We start from the raw sequence: 18377 nt of genomic DNA on the forward strand, positions 1-18377 counted from the left end.
GGTCTTCGTTGCTGTGCGAGGGCTTTCTCTTGTTGCTGTAAGCAGCGGGGCTTCTCTAGCGTGCGGGCTTCTTTTGGCGGTGGCTCCTCCTGCTGTGGAGCGTGGGCCCTAGATTGTGTGGGCTTTAGTAGTCTCGCCTCTCGGGCTCCAGAGCACTGACCACGTAGTTGTGGCACATGGGGCTAGTTGCTCTGTGGCATGTGGGATCCTCGTGGACCAGGGATCAAATCTGTGTCCCTTGCATTGGCTGGTGGACTCCTAACCACTAGACCACCAGGGAAGCCCCTTATTCACTCTGATGCTTATCACTTCACTGTCTCCTCAGAGCGGACCTTTCCATGCTTTAACTTTTCCACCTGTCCTCATCTTCTTTTGTTTTACTTTCTTAATTAGTATAAGACTAATAAAATGCTACATTTTCATTGTCCAAAATTGACAGCTAGGTTTTGAAATTGCATACAGTTCTTTTAAAGGGGGAGAGAAAAGCATCAGCAAAGCTCAGGTTGCCTTTAACTTCTCTCTCCTCTTGGTTATCTCTCCCTCCTTTTCACCCCATCTTGCCACCCCAACTTTACAGTATATTTAAAAAATATTTATAGAAAGTATGTGAAATATAATAAAAGTAAAAACTTTCCCGTATAAGCATGTCAAATTTGCCTTGTATAGATACTGTTCTGTCTGCTGTATGAAAAATAGGTTGGTGGGTAGGAGCAAGACTGAATACAGAGTCAAGAGTTGATTGTCAATCATCCCATTGAAAAATAAATGGTAGTGATTGTGTTTAGAGTGGTTAACAGTGGAGACAGAGAGTAGTGGACAAACTAGTAATCTGAGGATGCAGGGTTGATAGAAATTAGTGAGTGATGGGATGCAGTGAATAAAGGAGAAGGCACCGTCGAGGATAACCCTCAGGTTTTTGACATAAGCAGCTGAGATAGTAGTAGTGCTGTTGACTGAGCTGGGGAAGGCTAGAGAAGGAGCAGAGTAGGGTAGTAAAGAGATGGGTTACGGTGAACTGATTCTCTTTGTGAATCTAAATGTCAAGTGGATGCTTGAGAAGACTGGAATAGAGTTCAGAGAAAGTCTAAGATGGAAAAACAAGGTTATGAGTGGAAACTGAGTGGAGGGTAGCTCACTTTGGTGGGCGGGAAGAAGACCAGCCCCGGGGCTAATGACTGCGGGATGCGTTAGAGGAGGTTAACCTTACAAAGCAGGCCAGGAAAGAGCAGCCAGAAGTAAGATAGGGAAACCTGAAGCCAAAGAAGCACAGTTTCAGGAGAAGAGAGTGGTGAGGCGTAGAATGATGCTTAGACATTAGGTTAGATCTGTGTCGGATTCAGAGATATGGGGGTCATTCATGATCTTGGGAAGAACTGTTACTGGTTTGATAGAAGCAGATATCAGGTGAGATTTGGTTGGAGAGGGAATGTGAGAGGTAAGAAAATAGAGGAAAAAGTTTGGACAGCTCTGTTAATAGTTGGATGTGAAAGAAGAGAAGAGTCCCTGGAGGAGGAGATGGGAGATGTGAGGTTGAAGTGATAGGCAGAAGTAGATTACTTATTTTTTTAATGAATGAGTGAGTGAATGAATGAACAGATGGTCTAGTTGAGTGTGAGAGGTTGATAAGTGCCAAGGAATAATCATAATGTAAGGTTCTAGAGAGATGAGAGGGGATAGGGGATAGGAGAAGGCAATGGCAACCCACTCCAGTACTCTTGCCTGGAAAATCCCATGGACGGAGGGGCCTGGTAGACTGCAGTCCATGGGGTCGCTAGGAGTCGGACACGACTGAGCAACTTCACTTTCACTTTTCACTTGCATGCATTGGAGAAGGAAATGGCAACCCACTCCAGTGTTCTTGCCTGGAGAATCCCAGGGACGGAGAGCCTGGTGGGCTCCCGTCTGTGGGGTCGCACAGAGTCGGATACGACTGAAGTGACTTAGCAGCAGCAGCAGCAGGTTGTAATAACATTTACAGTGTATACATATATACATATACACAGAAGGGGATTGATTACCTTTAGATGGGAGGGAAGAATAGCATGGGGGGTGGGAATGCTGTTCTAATAGGATAAATGCTAATTGTTGTGGATTTCATACTTGAATGTACATTCACTGAAAAACCCTCTGAACATTAAACTAGAGGGTTGAGAGTCTTTTATCTCAAAGATGCAACTCCCATTTGATAATTTTATCATTTCTACTGCCAGCTACATTTGACTGCCTCTACCAGGAAAATCCCACTTTTTCCCCCCTGATTGAAAACCATATATGCAGTAAATAATCTGTTTGGGAGGATTAATATGTGCATATGACATCTTTTCCCCTGGTGTTTTGGATACTTCATCTTTATTCCATTGCAGAGAATTTTGTTAGAGTTTTTATTTCTACTTTGTTTTACTTTTTTCCTTGTTTTATGAATTACAACCAAATTCCACTATGGAGAGAACTTCTAATAGAATTAACTGACTAAATTTGACCTAAATAGTAATTGGTGTCCTGAGCAGAAAAAACACCAGTCCTTTTTTTCCTTCAGAAGACTTTCAGTAGACTTTTATGTTAGAATGGAGTTTTGAGTAGAGTTGTATGGGATACAAAATTCAAGAGGTACAAAACTCTTGGACAGCAAAAAGTCTTTGACTCCTGTGCCTCAGTCACTCTCTTTCCTTGCCAGCGCAGCTGGTGTTACTCTCTTTACAGTCCTTCCAGAGATTTCTGTGTGTGTACAGACAAACTCATATAATTTTGTTCATTTTACACTAATGGTATAATGTATCTTTTTTCATTTAATGTTATGTATTAGAAAGTGCTCCATATTAGTGTATAGAGAATTTTTTTATCCTTTATGGCCACATCATATGGGCATACCATGATGTTCTATTTATGGTTGATGCCAGTGTTTGTGATTAATATGGACATATTTAAGTGGTTTCGCCTGCAATACTGGTTGCTTTTTTAGGAAACAGAAGCCACTGTAAATCTCAATACTTAAAATTTAAGGAACTTGAAAGGTTGATGTGTCATATTGAAAGACATTGATAATTGTTATGTTTTCTTACAAGGAGAAACAGTCTATATTTATTTGTGCTATCCACATAATTTATTTGCTTGAAGAAGCAAGAGTTTTAAAGATCATTTTAACAGATTTATTTTTCATTTTAGTGTCTTTTCTGATATTTAAGAAGAATTTTATTCTAGAGTATATAACTTTATAATCTGCAGAAGAGTCAACTCTCATGTTTATTCAGTTAGAAAACCTTGTTTTATTCCTCTTACCAGAGGATATTGCATATCTATAAATATTTTATTTCTTGGTTTGTTTTTTTTTTTTTCTCTTTTCTGTCAGCATGCTTCATTCAGGACACTGGCAGTTTGTTAATTTAACTTTTACTCCCTCTGTTGGCTTTCAGTGGTGTTACATTCCTTTTGGAGTGGTGTTTGCAAAGACGTTTATGCTATTTTTCTTTCAGCTCAAAAATTAATTATGATACAGATATATTTATACTTTTTTGTTTTGGTTGTGGCATGTGGGATCTTGGTTTCCCAACTAGGGATCGAACCTGGGCCCCCTGGAGTGGAAATGTGTGGAGTCTTAACCACTGAACTGCCAGGGAAGTCCCATGGGATTTTTAATTTATAAATGTTCCCAGTGGTCGTGAATGTTCTGATTTTCATGAATGTGTAAGGCTTGTTTTCTTTATTTCCTTGGCTGTGCTGGGTCTTTGCTGCTCGGGCTGTCTAGTTGTGGCGAGCTGAGGCTACTCTAGTTGGAGTGCGTAGGCTTCTCCTCGTGGTGGCTTCTCTTGTTGCAGAGCACGGGCTCGAGGGCCTGTGGGTTCCAGAAGTTGTGGCGCGAGGGCTCAGTAGTTGCAGCTCCTGGGCTCTAAAGCCCAGGCTCAGTAGTTGTGGTGCTTTGGGCTTAGTTACTCTGTAGCACGTGGGATCTTCCTGGATCGGGAGTTGAACCCGTGTCTCCTGTTTTGGTAGGTAGGTTCTTTACCAGGGAAGCCGCAGAATGCCCGTGTTGTCAGCAGCTAAGAACAGGACCTGAGCGGGGAGAAAAGTAACAGATAGTAGAACATTTATGTTTATATGTTTATAGTAAGCAAAAAGTAGACTGTGTCATATTAGATCAATGAAAGGGTTTTTCAGTTATCCTCCTGCTGCTGTCTGCCACATAGTGAACTATCAAGGGAACTCGATGGAATGATGTCTTATTGAACCTTTACTAACACCATGTAGCTTAATGTTTGTGTCTCTCTGTGACTTGTGGGACATTATGATAATTGCCTTCTTTATCATCAGTTGTTCAGGGTGACATACTACTTGCCTTATACATTGTTAGCATTCTCTTAAAAACTACCAGTTAATGAACTTCGTGCTGTATTGGTCACAACTCTCGTGGTTAAAGATTATGTCCTGTTTCTCTTATGAGTAAGTGGAGTTGTAGCACACACAGTGGGGGAAAGATATTAGGTTCTGAAGCTAGCATAGGAGGTGGATAATGCGTGTGTAGGGTGTTTTCTTTTAAACCCTTTAAGTCATTCTTAAAATAGAGAGTATTAGGTTTTCTGGGTTCACAAAGTAGTTTATCTGTATTTAGTGGCTATTGTTTATGAAACAAAACATAGACTAGACTCGTTTTCGGTGTGATGAAAGGTTTACGGGAACTAGGAAGAACAGATGAAACAACAGATTGAGGTTTTTCGGCTTAATGCCTGTCTAGAGCAGCTCCTATTGAGCAAAATGGCAGACAGCTTTGATCACATAATTATTTTTGTTCACTTGTCAGATGCACGTAATTGATGGGTTTTTTCCCTTTAACGAAGATGTGCATTTGATGTCACTCCCCTGTAGCTCTCTCCCTTGCTTCTTTTCTTTGAAGGTTGGAACATAAAAGTAATCATTCCAGTTAACTTGTTCTAGATCAATTTTTTGAAGCATTTATATTAGTTAAAAATGTGTGCTACCTATATCAAAGTTTTGAGGATCCTTTTCTTGAACACTTTAAATAAAGTTTTAAAGTTGAGAATACTTGTTTGGTTGCTTGCTGGCCTTGCAAGTTGAGTAATAGAAGATTAATATTGTGCCATTTTTAGTAGCCATGTATGCCAGTATTTGGTTGCATTAAGTCCTTTGAATTTGACTTGTTCGAGCAATTAATAGATACATATATTTTAAAGGCCCATATGATGGCTACTTTTACTATCCACTTAGAAAGGTAGGAATGTTATGTTGATTCAGTGATCTGCCATTTCTGTTTATTGATTTTTGTGTGTTTTTGTACAGGTTGGTTTCCTGTTACATCTTTGACATAGTTTCCTAGACTGCTCCATGAATTAACTCGAAAATCTGAAATGAAGATGGAGGAGGCAGTGGGAAAAGTTGAAGAACTCATTGAGTCTGAAGTGCCACCAAAAACATCTGAACAAGAGACAGCTAAGGAGGAAGATGGATCTGTGGAACTGGAATCTCAAGTTCCAAAAGATGGTGTGGTGGATTCTACAGTTCTTTCTTCAATGCCCTGCTTGTTGATGGAACTGAGAAGGGACTCTTCTGAGTCTCAGTTAGCATCCACAGAGAGTGACAAGCCGACAACTGGCCGAGTTTACGAGAGTGATTCCTCTAACCACTGTATGCTTTCCCCTTCCTCTAGCGGCCACCTGGCCGATTCAGATACATTGTCTTCTGCAGAGGAGAATGAACCCTCCCAGGCAGAAACAGCGGTAGAAGGAGACCCTTCCGGAGTGTCTGGTGCCACAGTTGGGCGTAAGTCTCGCCGGTCACGATCTGAAAGTGAAACATCCACCATGGCTGCCAAGAAAAACCGGCAATCCAGTGATAAACAGAATGGCCGAGTTGCCAAGGTTAAAGGTCATCGGAGCCAAAAGCACAAGGAGAGAATCAGGCTACTGAGGCAGAAACGGGAGGCTGCTGCACGGAAGAAGTATAACCTGTTGCAGGACAGTAGTACCAGTGATAGTGACCTGACTTGTGACTCAAGCACGAGCTCATCAGATGATGATGAAGAGGTTTCAGGGAGCAGCAAGACAATCACTGCAGAGATACCAGGTAGAGGATGTTTTTTAAACTGACTGTAGAGCACCTCATGGCATTTCTCAGCTCTTGGGCTCAGTTAGATGAGTGACACTTGAAAAAAATCCAGGAGACCTGCAGCTCTATGTAAATTTGAAGACTGCAGTGTGTTAACAAGACACGCCAATTTAAAAATCTGTTCTGAGGTTTCTAGTGCACTTTAGCACATCAGCCCGAAAAAAAAAAAAAATTAATGATAGGGACAAGATTATTTTTAAAGAATGGAATTTCTCACAAGTCTTTCTCTGTAACCCACTACCTGAACTCCCATCATTGCCTTTCTAGCACTGCTTAGATCTAATACTCACTGTTCAGTGTTATTACCAAGTACATATTCCTCAGGAATAGGCACCTTGCTTTATTATATAGCCACTGCAGTCAAGCTGATGGTGTCTGAAATAACATGTTCTATCTTTTGTTAAAGGTTTCTAATAACTGTTCCTGCTAAAACAGTAGTTTTATGTATTCCCCTTCTCCCTCATTCAGTGCATGATTAGCTTGTTGTCACTTGCATTTGAAAAGAATGTTTTTTGCAAAATTTCCCCCTCAACACCCCCAAGTTTAAAAAGTTCAGTAGAAATCCACTGTTTCAGCTCTCATTGATATGAGTCTGTAATTTATTACATGTTTGACATAATCGGCTTTCTCTATATTACTTTGTCTGATACTGTGTACTATGAAGGCAGTCTTGAGATTTTCTACTGGAAGAAAAATGAGATCTGAACTGTCCTTAATTGGGTGAATTCTCATTGTTGAAGAGACTTTCGATTAGGAACATTCTGTAAAGTAGTCAGCATGTAATAGATCATGGCAGTGTTATTTGTTGCTATGGTAAAGAGGGGGAAGTTTTGGTTTTCAAAGTTTTATGGGTGACTTTTTTTCTCCTAGTTTTTTGAAAGGTTTCTGATTCTATACATCAGCATATTGCTGATATACGAAGAATATTTCAAGAAAAATCATATTGGTTAATTAAATCTATAACTAACCAAACTTACAGAAACTCAGTAACAAGAACGATTTTATAGGTATTCAACTTACAATAAAAGTATCATTCATATAGTATATTAAATGTGTTCCTAACAATTGTTGGACATGCTTACTGTTTTAATATCTATTGAATTAATTACTGGGAGAGAGGGTTTAATTGAAGCCCAGCAGTTGACTGCATGAGAGAAGCAGACATTAGGGTTGTTTTAAGGCAGGTATATTTAAATTTTATATTTAGTGTTTTAAGGAAAGCCTATTAACAACCATACAGTCGTTTATGCCTTCTTAGGTCCTGTACTAATCTACTACTCATGATCATAATGGATCTCTTGATACAGTGCTTAATTCCACTCACTAAACAGATTTTTATGTAACTGCCCAATGCTTCTTTGTCTTTTTATGGAAACGGAGAAGGTGGGTGAGCAAAAATTCTCTTTGAAGATAGACCCCATTGTAGAGATAGCATGAGAAATACCTTCAAGGACGTTCTCCCTGTTGGGCTTATATAGATTAGGTGTGCTTTGTTCATGTTTTCCAAACCCCTCTGCTAATTGACTACCTTGACCAGTATCTAAAACTTCTAAAATGCCAGTCATCTATTTCTTGTCTGTTCTGAATTGTATACCAACCAAAACACCAAAGTAAATTATCTGTATCTATAATTTAGTTTGTTTTGAAAATATGTAGAGTTTTCAGACTATGTAGAGTAATCATGGAGAACCAAATGGTAGGTAAGGTGCAGGGCCACTCTATGACTATCTGGGCTGCACACCACAGTTTCTGAAGATGCTGTATGCATGAGCAGCTATGAATGGTCTTTCCTAGAATTATGCAAAGTGACAAAGATAGAACAGCTTAAGTTTAAATATTAGGAAGTTCATTTCAACTATCCACATTGTTATCCCTGAAAAATTTTGACATTGGCCTTTTCTGTTGTCATAATTATGTGTACCTCATTTTCTTGAGTCACATTATAACTTTGGGGCAGGAGGGATACACTCTGCCCTAATTGCAAGGCAGTTGCTGAAAAGTCACATAGATTGTAAAGGTAGGATAAATTGTGAGCTGACTTGAAACATGAGTGCAGCACTGTGGACATTCAGGTGAACTTAAACTGGACATGTCTAACAATGAATCTCTTGGGATCTGGAATTTGAATGCTCGATTTATACAGAATGGAAACGAAGAGGGAGAATAAAAACTGATATTCTTGCTTTACACTTTCATTAAGATGCAAATAATTTTAGTAGTTCAGAAGTGCTTTATAAACTTTGTTTGGCAGCAGTTTAAACACTGAAGGAATTATGCTAAATGTTAACTTACGCCAAACAATTTAACAATTAATGCATTTTCTTTTAAAGAGTGAAAATAATGTTGCAGACTTACATAGTACCTGGTGATGCATAATAATTGAGTTTGATATTTGGATCACAGATGTTTACAAAGTGGTTTTGTTGTCTTAGTTAGCATTTAGCTGACAGGCAGCTTTGTATCCACACTAGGTCATTCTCTCCTTGAAGTTTTCAAAACTATTGATATATTTCTCTTTTAAGAACCTGGAAGTATCATTCAAGATAACTCTGGCAGTTCTTTCATTTGGGGGATTTAGAGATGAGCAAAAATAGAGTGTTTCATAGTGGATATTAATGTGAAAATAGTGTATGGTGGTTTTGAGTTTTCAAGGTTTTTATTGAGTATCTCATTTATAGATGATCTTTTTATATTATTAATCATTCTTTGCAGTTTTATTATTGGAGCATTACTTCTTCACGGGTTGTGAGAGACATCAGTTTTTCTGTAAAATCACTTTGAAACTAGATATATAAAGTCTGCTCTCGCAGGGAATTTTTGTTTTTTGTTTTGTTTTGGCTGTGCCACATGGCTTGTGGGATTTTAGTTCCTTGATCAGAGATTGAATGCAAATCTTTGGCATTGAAAGGATGGAGTCCTAACCACTGGATGGCCGTGGAACTCCCCCAGGACATTTTTATTTTAGTGAATGTGAGTAACAGACAACAGACTTCAATTCATAAATTCTCTGAATAGAGCAGCTTATGTGCATCATTGAGGGTGGGCAGCAGAGAAAAGTTTTTCCAGTGACATGTTTTTCGTAAATATTTAGTATACAATAAACCTCACAGTAGCTTTATCTTGTGTGTGTGTGCTCAGTTGGTCACTTGTGTCTGACTCTTTGCGACCCCATGGACTATAGCCCACCAGACTCTTCTGTCCATGGTGTTTTCCAGGCAAGAATACTGGAGTGGGTTGCCATTTCCTACTCCAGGGGATCTTCCCAACCCGGGGATCAAACCCATGTCTTCTGTGTCTCCTACGTTGTCAGGCAGATTCTTTACCACTGTGCCACCTGGAAAGCCTGTAGCTTCATCTTATCTTGGCTATAATGACCTACTTTTGTGTAGTTTAGTAGTGCACCATGTAAGTGACTACTCGGACTGAGGCTCAAAAATAGTATCCATTTTGGTAGGTAAGGGTCAGTTGGTTTGCATTTAGAAAATCTAATTGGTCTATTTTGGAGAATGTCAGGCTGTAGAGGACACCTAAGATCATCTGAGTCCTTAATCCTTTGTGGTCAGGCTGGAGCAGCTCAGCCCTCCTGAAGCTAGGATCTCAGCATTCACAACTCACCACAATTATTTATACAGTGAAATCCCTCATGATTAGTTATAGTTTTACCTTACAGTTTTTCCTATGTAGAGACTTATTGTGCCTGATCATTTAACTCTTGGAAATGAAAAAAATTTTTCTTTAAGTAGTAAATCCTTCGTAGAAAAATTTGAAAATAGAAAAATGTGAAGTCTAAAGATTAAAATCCTGTTTATGTTAACATTTAAGAGTATCGCCTTCCATAATAGATAAGAGAATTGGTCATACTATGTGTACTTTTCTTTCCCTCTAATATTGCATTTTGAACATTTAACCAAAACACAATGGTCTCCCTAAAACCATGTGTGGATTTTGAATAATTTATCTAACTATAAAATAACTTCCCAAATGTTGGCCTTTGGGCTGTTTTTAGCTTTTGCTATTATGAAGAAGGGTATGAACACTTTTAAGTCTCTCAACACATACTGCCAAACTACTCTTTAAGACTTTATTGAGTTTATTTTATCCAGGAGCTTAAGTGTTGGTTGCATTATTTTCTCTCTTTTGAGTGTTTATGAAAATGTTGCTGGTTTGATGAAAGAATTGTATCTTGGCATTAATTTGTATTTCTTTGATCACTAATGAAGTTGAAAAATCATACTGGCCATTTGTATTCTTTTGGTAAACAATCTATTCATGTTCTTTGCACATTTTCCTCTTGCTACACTTTTGTTTAAAATTGATTTGTAAGGGTTTGTAACCTACTGAGGGATGAATTACTTGAAAAATTTTATTATTAATTTAAGCTGTAGGGACTTGCAGTGGAAGATGAGACCCCAAACCCAGGTTGGGAATCCTGTAACCTGTTTCCTGTTTGAATATGAGGTGACTGAAAGCCCCATGGCCATAATTTAAAATCTGATTGTATTTTGGCAGCTGTTTAGGAGACTCATTAAATACATTGATAACAAAATACCAAGACTGTGTAATCAGGTGAAAACTGCCTGAAAGCAGTGATTAGTAAATGCAAACAAAGAACGTAGTATCTTGTGCAGTTTTCAGTCTGGCTGTGTGTTAGAATCACTTGAGTGGGGAGCACTTAAAACTTACAATGCCCAGGCTCCATTCCAGACTTGTTAAATCAGAATCTCTGGATCTGACCCAGGCATCAGCATTTTCTCCCCAGCTTTTTGGAAACATAATTGACATATGACATTGTATAAATTTAAGGTATATAAGGTATTGATTTAATAAATGTCAGTTCAGTTCAGTCTCTCAGTCTTGTCCGACTCTTTGTGACCCCATGGACTGCAGCACGCCAGGCTTCCTTGTCCATCATCAACTCCCCAAGCTTGCTCAGACTTAGGTCCATTGAGTCAGTGATGCCATCCAACCATCTCATTCTCTGTTGTCCCCTTCTCCTAAATGTATATATTGTGAAATTTATTAGCATAGGGTTAGCTAACACACCTCTTATTTGCATACTTAACGATTTATGTATTAGGAAGTTGTCTTCTTTCAAATATATGATGTAGTATTGTTAACTATAGTCACTATGGTGTATTAAATCCCTAGAACTTAGTCTTATACAACTGGGAGTCCGTCCCCTTTGATCACCTTAACTCATTCTTGCTGCACTCTGTACTCTCCGCCAAACTACTCTTGTGCTTTTATAGTTTGGTTTTCTTAAGATTGCACATGCAAGTGTGATCATGCAATATTTGTCTTTCGCTGACTTATTTCACTTAGCATAAAGGTACCAGCATTTTTAAACTCCCTGGTGATGACATTGGGCAGCCAGACTGAGAACTACTCAGTCAGTTAAGCAGTGATATGTGAAGTCTCCCATAACTAAAAATCATTGTAGTCTGCTTCAGTTAAGTTCTGAACAGTAGAGTCTCGTTTTTTAAAATGTTCTTAATTATAAAAACCACAGCACAGTCTTTATAAATTAGCAAACATGAGCAATTAAAAATTTTTATCCATTTAAGTGATTTTATTAAAAGCATGCATTGTTTAAATGTGATCTCCTCAATACTACAGTGTCCAGATAATGTTACCTTAAATTTAGAAGCTTTGAAATGTTACTGGTGGATATTCTTTGACAATCTCTAATGTTAAAGCACTGAGGTATTGTTTTCAGCCTGTTCTTCCTAATTTATTTCCTTAGGTGAGTGCCCTTAAAAACTTCGTGTATGCAAAAGCATAAACTTTGCTTTTGATATGTCTTTCTCAAAGTAGGATATATTTTAGTGTTAAAAGGACATATGTGTGTTTAAGATGAGAATATGGTCCCTGGTTGGTTTTCTTTTTTTAGATGTATTTTTCAGAGCAATTGTAGGTTCACAGCAGAATAAAACGGAAGGTAAGGAGATTTCCCATTTATTCCCCTTCTCACCTGCGTGCAGCCTCCTCCACTAGCAGCACCTGCACAAAACGGGACGTTTGTGCCTAGACTGACACGTCATCACTCAGGGCCCGTGGTTTATATGTTAGGGTTCATACTCGGTATTGTACATCCTGTTTGTTTTGACATGTGTAATTGCGTCGTCTTTTTAGACTTTAAAATGTCTTTGCTTTTAGTGCGTTTTGCTGGTAGTCATCTTTATAAGGCTGCATCTTATCTCGCTGTCCTTAGCACAAGTGTTCTCATACCATTTTGTTGAATTCAGCTTTTAAATACTGAAAAATAAGCAGCACCAGAATCTGAAACATCAAAGTAGTTGTATAAATTCCTGTCCTGTACACTACAGTTTACCCAGCACTTATAATGGATATAAACTGTTTAAAGAAAGTTTAATATACTTCAAACTCCTTTTAGTTTCTCCATAAGCTGAATGTGTTATACTTTGGGGAAAGGTATGTCCTTCTTGAAGACGTTTACTTATAAATAAGGTGTTTTGTTTTTTTTTAATGTGGAGAGAGGGCATGGAATGGAGTAATCAAGGGTGGAGGAATAAAATGAAGTTAGAGGGAAAAGTTGGTAACAATAAACTTGATGAAGTTTTTATTTGCTAGGTAGAATTGGGCTCAGAGTTTGTCCTGTAGCCTTTTAGGCATTGAGTAGAGGTGAGGTGGCATGATATAAGCAGTTCTCTTAATATAGGAGAAACACTGCATTTCTTGATACTGAGACCTGGGAAACTTTTCTTTTGCCTATTCATAAAAAGCCACTATGAGATAAAGTAAACTATATTTTCAGAAATATTCTGGGATAAATATAATAGAGCATTTCATGGGGGCAGTTCTTTATAAAGACTTCTTGATATAGGTAGATGGTATAAGGCCAAGCTTGATTGATTCCATCATTCATTCATTCAGCAAAGTTTGGACACCTGCTGTGCGGCATTGGGAATGCAACAGTGAATGAAACATGTCTGCCCTCGTGGAACATCATCTTTTTTGAGGAGACAGATAATAAATGAATTCATCATATGCTCTCAAGTAGGAATATACATTATGAATAATAATAAAGCAAGATATAAGAGTTCAGATAAAAATGAACTAGAGATGGGGTAGAATAGCTGTATTAGGTAGCATAGGCAAGAGTGATCTGAGGAGGTAACATTTTTAATAGTTACCCGAAGAAAAGAGTTCAGTATAATTAGTTTTACTAGAAACCCAAAGTATTTGGGACCCAAACCAAAACTAATCTGGCCTAGTTCAAGGATAAAACACTGTATATAGAAGAGCATATCCTAAAACTGGAATCCTCTGAAACCACTGTTCTACTTGATATTAATAGGTGTACACTGTTCACACATTTGAAAAGTGCTGGATCATGTGGAAACAGATTTGTCTACTGCAGGACAACTCAGAGCCATTAATGTGCTCTCCAAAAGAGCAGAATATGATTTGTATATCCAAAACTTAACCACAAAACTTTTTTTTTTTTGAGATACATGTTTTAGTACCTTGCATAAACCAGGGTTTATAAAAAATATTACACAGCAGTATACATGGATTCTGTATATCCTTTATGTGGTTTTTCCATAAGGAAAACAATTTTTTTTAACTTAAGAGTAGTTGATGAAAATCAATTAACAGAATTATTTATACTGACTTATTATGGTCAGCTGTTAAAACACCTTTTAGAATTTTAAAGTCATGGTGTGAAAATATTCAGGGATACAGTGATATTCAGTCAGGGTTGTACACTGGAATCACCCAGGGGGCTTAAAACAAACCTATGCCTGGGAGCTGCCTACGTTTTGGTGTTTGTTATACCATTCCAGGTCTTTATGTTTAGCAAGTTTGAAAGCTACTGATACTTTCAAACTTGAGTAGTTAGTTGTATAGTACAAAATATAAAATCCTAGGCAGATTCAGTGAAGCTATGAAAAAAGGGTAGTGTCATGTTATTTTTCTCAGAATTACTTGTGTTTGGTTAATTAAGTGCTCCTTGTCATTGCTGAATCTATTTGCCTGTTCTTGGTAGTGCTTAAGTCATTTTCCTGAATAAGCATGTCTTCATAAAAATACAATTTTCTGATTTAATGACGTTTTATCAAATGGCCTCACTGCCTTTAAAACTGACTTCAGTCATACTGGCGGATCTGAAGGAGCGCCCAGCGAAGTTTTAGGATTACTTGGCAGGGGTGCTGTGTGTGTTAGAAACGTTATAGGCAGTGTCCTAGAAGAGGTCATGAGCTGTTATTCCAAGATGCAGAGGCAGACAGAGAAGTTCCGAATGTGGATGGAAAAACTAACTCACCTTGACTGGTGAAGAGGACAAGCAGCTACTGGAGCCCAGGGAACTTAAAATGCAGCTAGTTGGCCAAGGCATTTCCCCATCACCCATCAGGTGCTTACTCGCATTGCCTGATTCCCAAGACCTGCTGCAACAGCCCTTTGTGGCTTGTTGGAATGTTGACAGCACATTCGAATTCTCAGACGTTACACTTTTCTGATTAACTTTGTTGAAAATGGGAATATTATAGAACAACCTTTGAATCTATCACAAAATTAATTGTGTTAACTATCTGCTTTTTGAATTGTGTAAGAAAGAATATGCTTTTGCCCATTTTAAGTTTCTTTTGGTAATGTTTTAAAAATTAAATAGTAAACAAGTTGCTTTTTAAAAAATTAGTTATTCAAAACAAAATTTCATGAATTCTAGTTAGAGTTTTGTTACATGTGCTTGGAACATAGAACCGTATTTATATGATGATAGGAGTGATCCTCCTGAGAAGGCAATGGCACCCCACTCCAGTACTCTTGCCTGGAAAATCCCATGGATGGACGAGCCTGGAAGGCTGCAGTCCATGGGGTTGCTGAGGGTTGGACACGACTGAGCGACTTCACTTTCACTTTTCACTTTCATGCATTGGAGAAGGAAATGGCAACCACAGGGACATCCTGGTGGGCTGCCGTCTATGGGGTCGCACAAAGTCGGACACAACTGAAGTGATTCAGCAGCAGCAGGAGTGATCCTCATCTTTATGCTTTTTTCATGCCAAAAGCATAAATATCAGTAAGATATAAAATAGGGAATCTTAGTGAATCCAGATAGGTAAGTGGTTAATTCCCTTAGAGTCTCTTAGCATTAATCTCTACAACAGTGTTGACTTGCTTGTGATTCCTGTAAGAGGAATGATGTAATTAATCTCATTCTGGAGGTCATGAGTGAATATTGCATGAGCATTTTTATGTCATTCTTTCATAGGTCATTTAATGAACTGATTTTGTTGCTAGTCTTTAATGACTTGTATGAAGTAGCCTTTGTGTGCAGGAAGAATGAATTACTTTTTGAGCAAATTAATGCTCTGTACCTGCTATGTGAGATACTGTAAGGAATGCAGATTAGACAGGAGTTTGAGTTTATGTGTGAGAAAAGCAGTATTTTTCCAATGTTACATAAATGGGTTTTTATTTTAAGCTTTAACTCTCTAAGCAGTTACCTGGCAGAATCCGGTGAAATTGGTACTCTGATGTAAAGGGTAACCCTCTAGAGGATAGAGATGAAATGGTCACTCTATTAAGGGTATGTATTGAATGGGTTTTTAAATTAATAGTGACTAAATGTATTGGCTAATGTACTACCAATTTAATTTTGTTTTCAGTCCCTGGACTGAAAATAAATGGTATGTTAAAGAGTCCATGGCGTGTGTCAAAGGGGAGAAAATAGCACAGCATTGTTAGCTTTGCAACATGATAGATTTTCAGTGTGTGGCCCAGGACTGAGAAATAGTGTGAGAAAAAGCTAATTTAGGAAGAAAATTTTCAGTAGGTGTATATAACTTTGCTAACATTACCTTGTGCTTTTTTAAAAAAATTGTACTTCCTACTGGATTTACTTACAATAAAAATATGGTAGTTTTTCCCCTTCAAATTTATAAGTTAACTTCTCAATATGAGTAAGGTTATTTTAATATTTAATATAGTTGCAACTGAAAAAGATCTGATTGTCTGTTTTGCAAGAGGAAGGATAGGTGATATATTTGGAGTTTCATATATAGTTGGACATTAGAACGACAGGAGTTTGAACTGCACAGGTCTTATATGCAGATTTTTTGCACTAAATATGAACTGTGGTTCTGCACAATCTGTGCTTGATAGTATTCATGGATGTGGGACCACAGACTGTTACAAAGTTTTGTGTGGATTTTCTTCAACTGTGCAGTGGGTGGGAGCCCAACTTTAGGGTCAGCTGTATAAACAATAAAGACCTTTGTTTTATTTTAGTAATTTACCAGTAACTACTCAGAAAAATTGTCTTCACTTTTTCTATTTAGTTCTATATTCAGATATCTATACCTTGTAAATTAACTGTAATAGATTGAATCAATTTATTTTGCTTTTTTGAAGTGAAAAATGACTTAAAATTTTTTTTTCTTTTTAGAGCTTAATACATGAGAATTGGGAATTAACTTTGGGAGAGTTATAACTGATGGGTTTTTCTCTGACATGATAGCACAACACTTGTAAACTACTTCAGCTAATATTTTTTTAACTTTCCTGTTTTATACCAATAAGAAGAGCATATTGGTTTTGGGTGAGAAGTTTTTTGCTAATCTATAATATTTATTTTAAATTAAGATGTTTTCAGGGAAGTTTGTTCTGTATTCGGCTTTTCCCTGGGATCACAGATTTTACTAGACATGGATTTTTAGATAAAAGAAAATGTCAATTTCAGCATGTTAACATGACTGCTTTTCTATGCATGCATAACTGCTTCAAGAACTTAACAGATTTCTTCTTTGATTCATGATTTAATGTTTCATATATTAAGCATGTAGTGAAATGCTTTTTATTTTTAAAATAGAAAACATGAATGAATCCTTTAAGAATAACATAAAAAGTAACGTAGACATTATTCTTAGTATTGACTGGACATGTTCTGTTTCTTGTTGTTATTAGATAATGGACTAGGAAATCTACAGATTTTATTTGCCTAAAAGAGAAAAATGTCAGTTGAGTGGAATTATCAAGGTAAAGTTTTAATAATTGATATTCAAGGTAAAAATATTGTAAATATTTGAGAAGGTATCGAGCATAATAAATTTGAGGAAGCTTTTTCTACATAAATTTGTATAAAGATATGGAAAGAGAGGTTTTGGTAGAAAGAAGAGGAACACCGGAATGTACTGATTTAATTCATAGAATATATGCTAAAATATTAAAATTTATTCCAAAACAAAATTTTATATTTTGTGGTTTGAAAAGTTTAACCTTAAAAATAATTTTGTACCAGAAGCATACATACAGTTTTTTCCCCTGATTTTCAGTTTGTCGTGGTGTCTTGAAAATGTGTTGCTGTCTTAAGGAGTATTGTTTTGAAACAGTAGTTGTTTTTTTTTTTTTTAATGAATCGTGCTTTAAAGTAATTATGCTTTTTCCAGATTGCACGATTTAAAAATTCTTCTTTCAGAAAAATTTGTTTTTGTATTGTGGACAAAGAAGTATTAAGTATTTGAAGTAGTTATAATAGTTTTTTAAAAACGACTGCTGTTTTGGATTATTGAATGCTCCTTCACTGAGGCAGTCTGTATTCCTAAGATCATAGTCTAAATACATACTAAGAAGTGGAAATTATTTTTGGATTATGTGGTGGCATTTTTATATCGGTATTATTTTAGAAGTGCCTAGTGGTCATCCCTTGTGCTGTGCTGTGCTTAGTTGCTCAGTCGTGTCTGACTCCTTGCAACCCCATGGACCCACAAGGCTTCTCTGTCCATGGGGATTCTCCAAGCAAGAATACTGCAGTGGGTTGCCATGCCCTCCTCCAGGGGATCTTCTCAACCTAGGGATCGAACCCAGGTCTCCCGCATTGCAGGCACATTCTTTGCTGTCTGGGCCACCAAGGAAGCCCATGAATACTGGAATGGGTAGTAGCCTATCCTTTCTCCAGGGGGAAATTCCCGACCCAGGAATCGAACTGGAGTCTCTTGGATTGTAGGTGGATTCGTTACCAGCTGAGCTACCAGGGAACCCTGGTCTTCCCTTAACTTACCTTAAATTGGCTTAATTTTCCTAGAATTTTAAGTACAGGGAATATATCCTGTTTGGGCTTTTTTGTGGTGTATAAAGGGCTAATGCTGGACAGAAACGTCTTTTAGTTGATCTAGATCAATGCTAGACATGATCTAGACATGGTTGAAATGCTTTTTATTTAAGAATATAATCCCACTCTGCTCAGTGTTATGTGGCAGCCTGGATGGGTGGGTGGGTTTGGGGGAGAATGGATACTT

At 37.6% G+C, this 18377-nt stretch overlaps 1 protein-coding gene across 6 annotated transcripts in view; it reads left to right on the top strand.

Moving 5' to 3' along the window:
- The window catches only part of C24H18orf25 (chromosome 24 C18orf25 homolog), an 85610-nt gene that overhangs the window by 32487 nt on the left and 34746 nt on the right, over positions 1–18377 (top strand). For all 6 annotated transcript variants that reach the window (XM_024984404.2, NM_001105439.1, XM_024984403.2 and 3 more), the window contains 1 exon segment: positions 5290–6072. In XM_024984404.2, the coding sequence (XP_024840172.1) occupies positions 5358–6072 (715 nt within the window). In that variant the 5' untranslated portion in view covers positions 5290–5357.

The sequence above is a fragment of the Bos taurus genome, chromosome 24 (assembly GCF_002263795.3).
Source record: "Bos taurus isolate L1 Dominette 01449 registration number 42190680 breed Hereford chromosome 24, ARS-UCD2.0, whole genome shotgun sequence".
In the NCBI taxonomy this organism is placed as follows: domain Eukaryota; kingdom Metazoa; phylum Chordata; class Mammalia; order Artiodactyla; family Bovidae; genus Bos; species Bos taurus.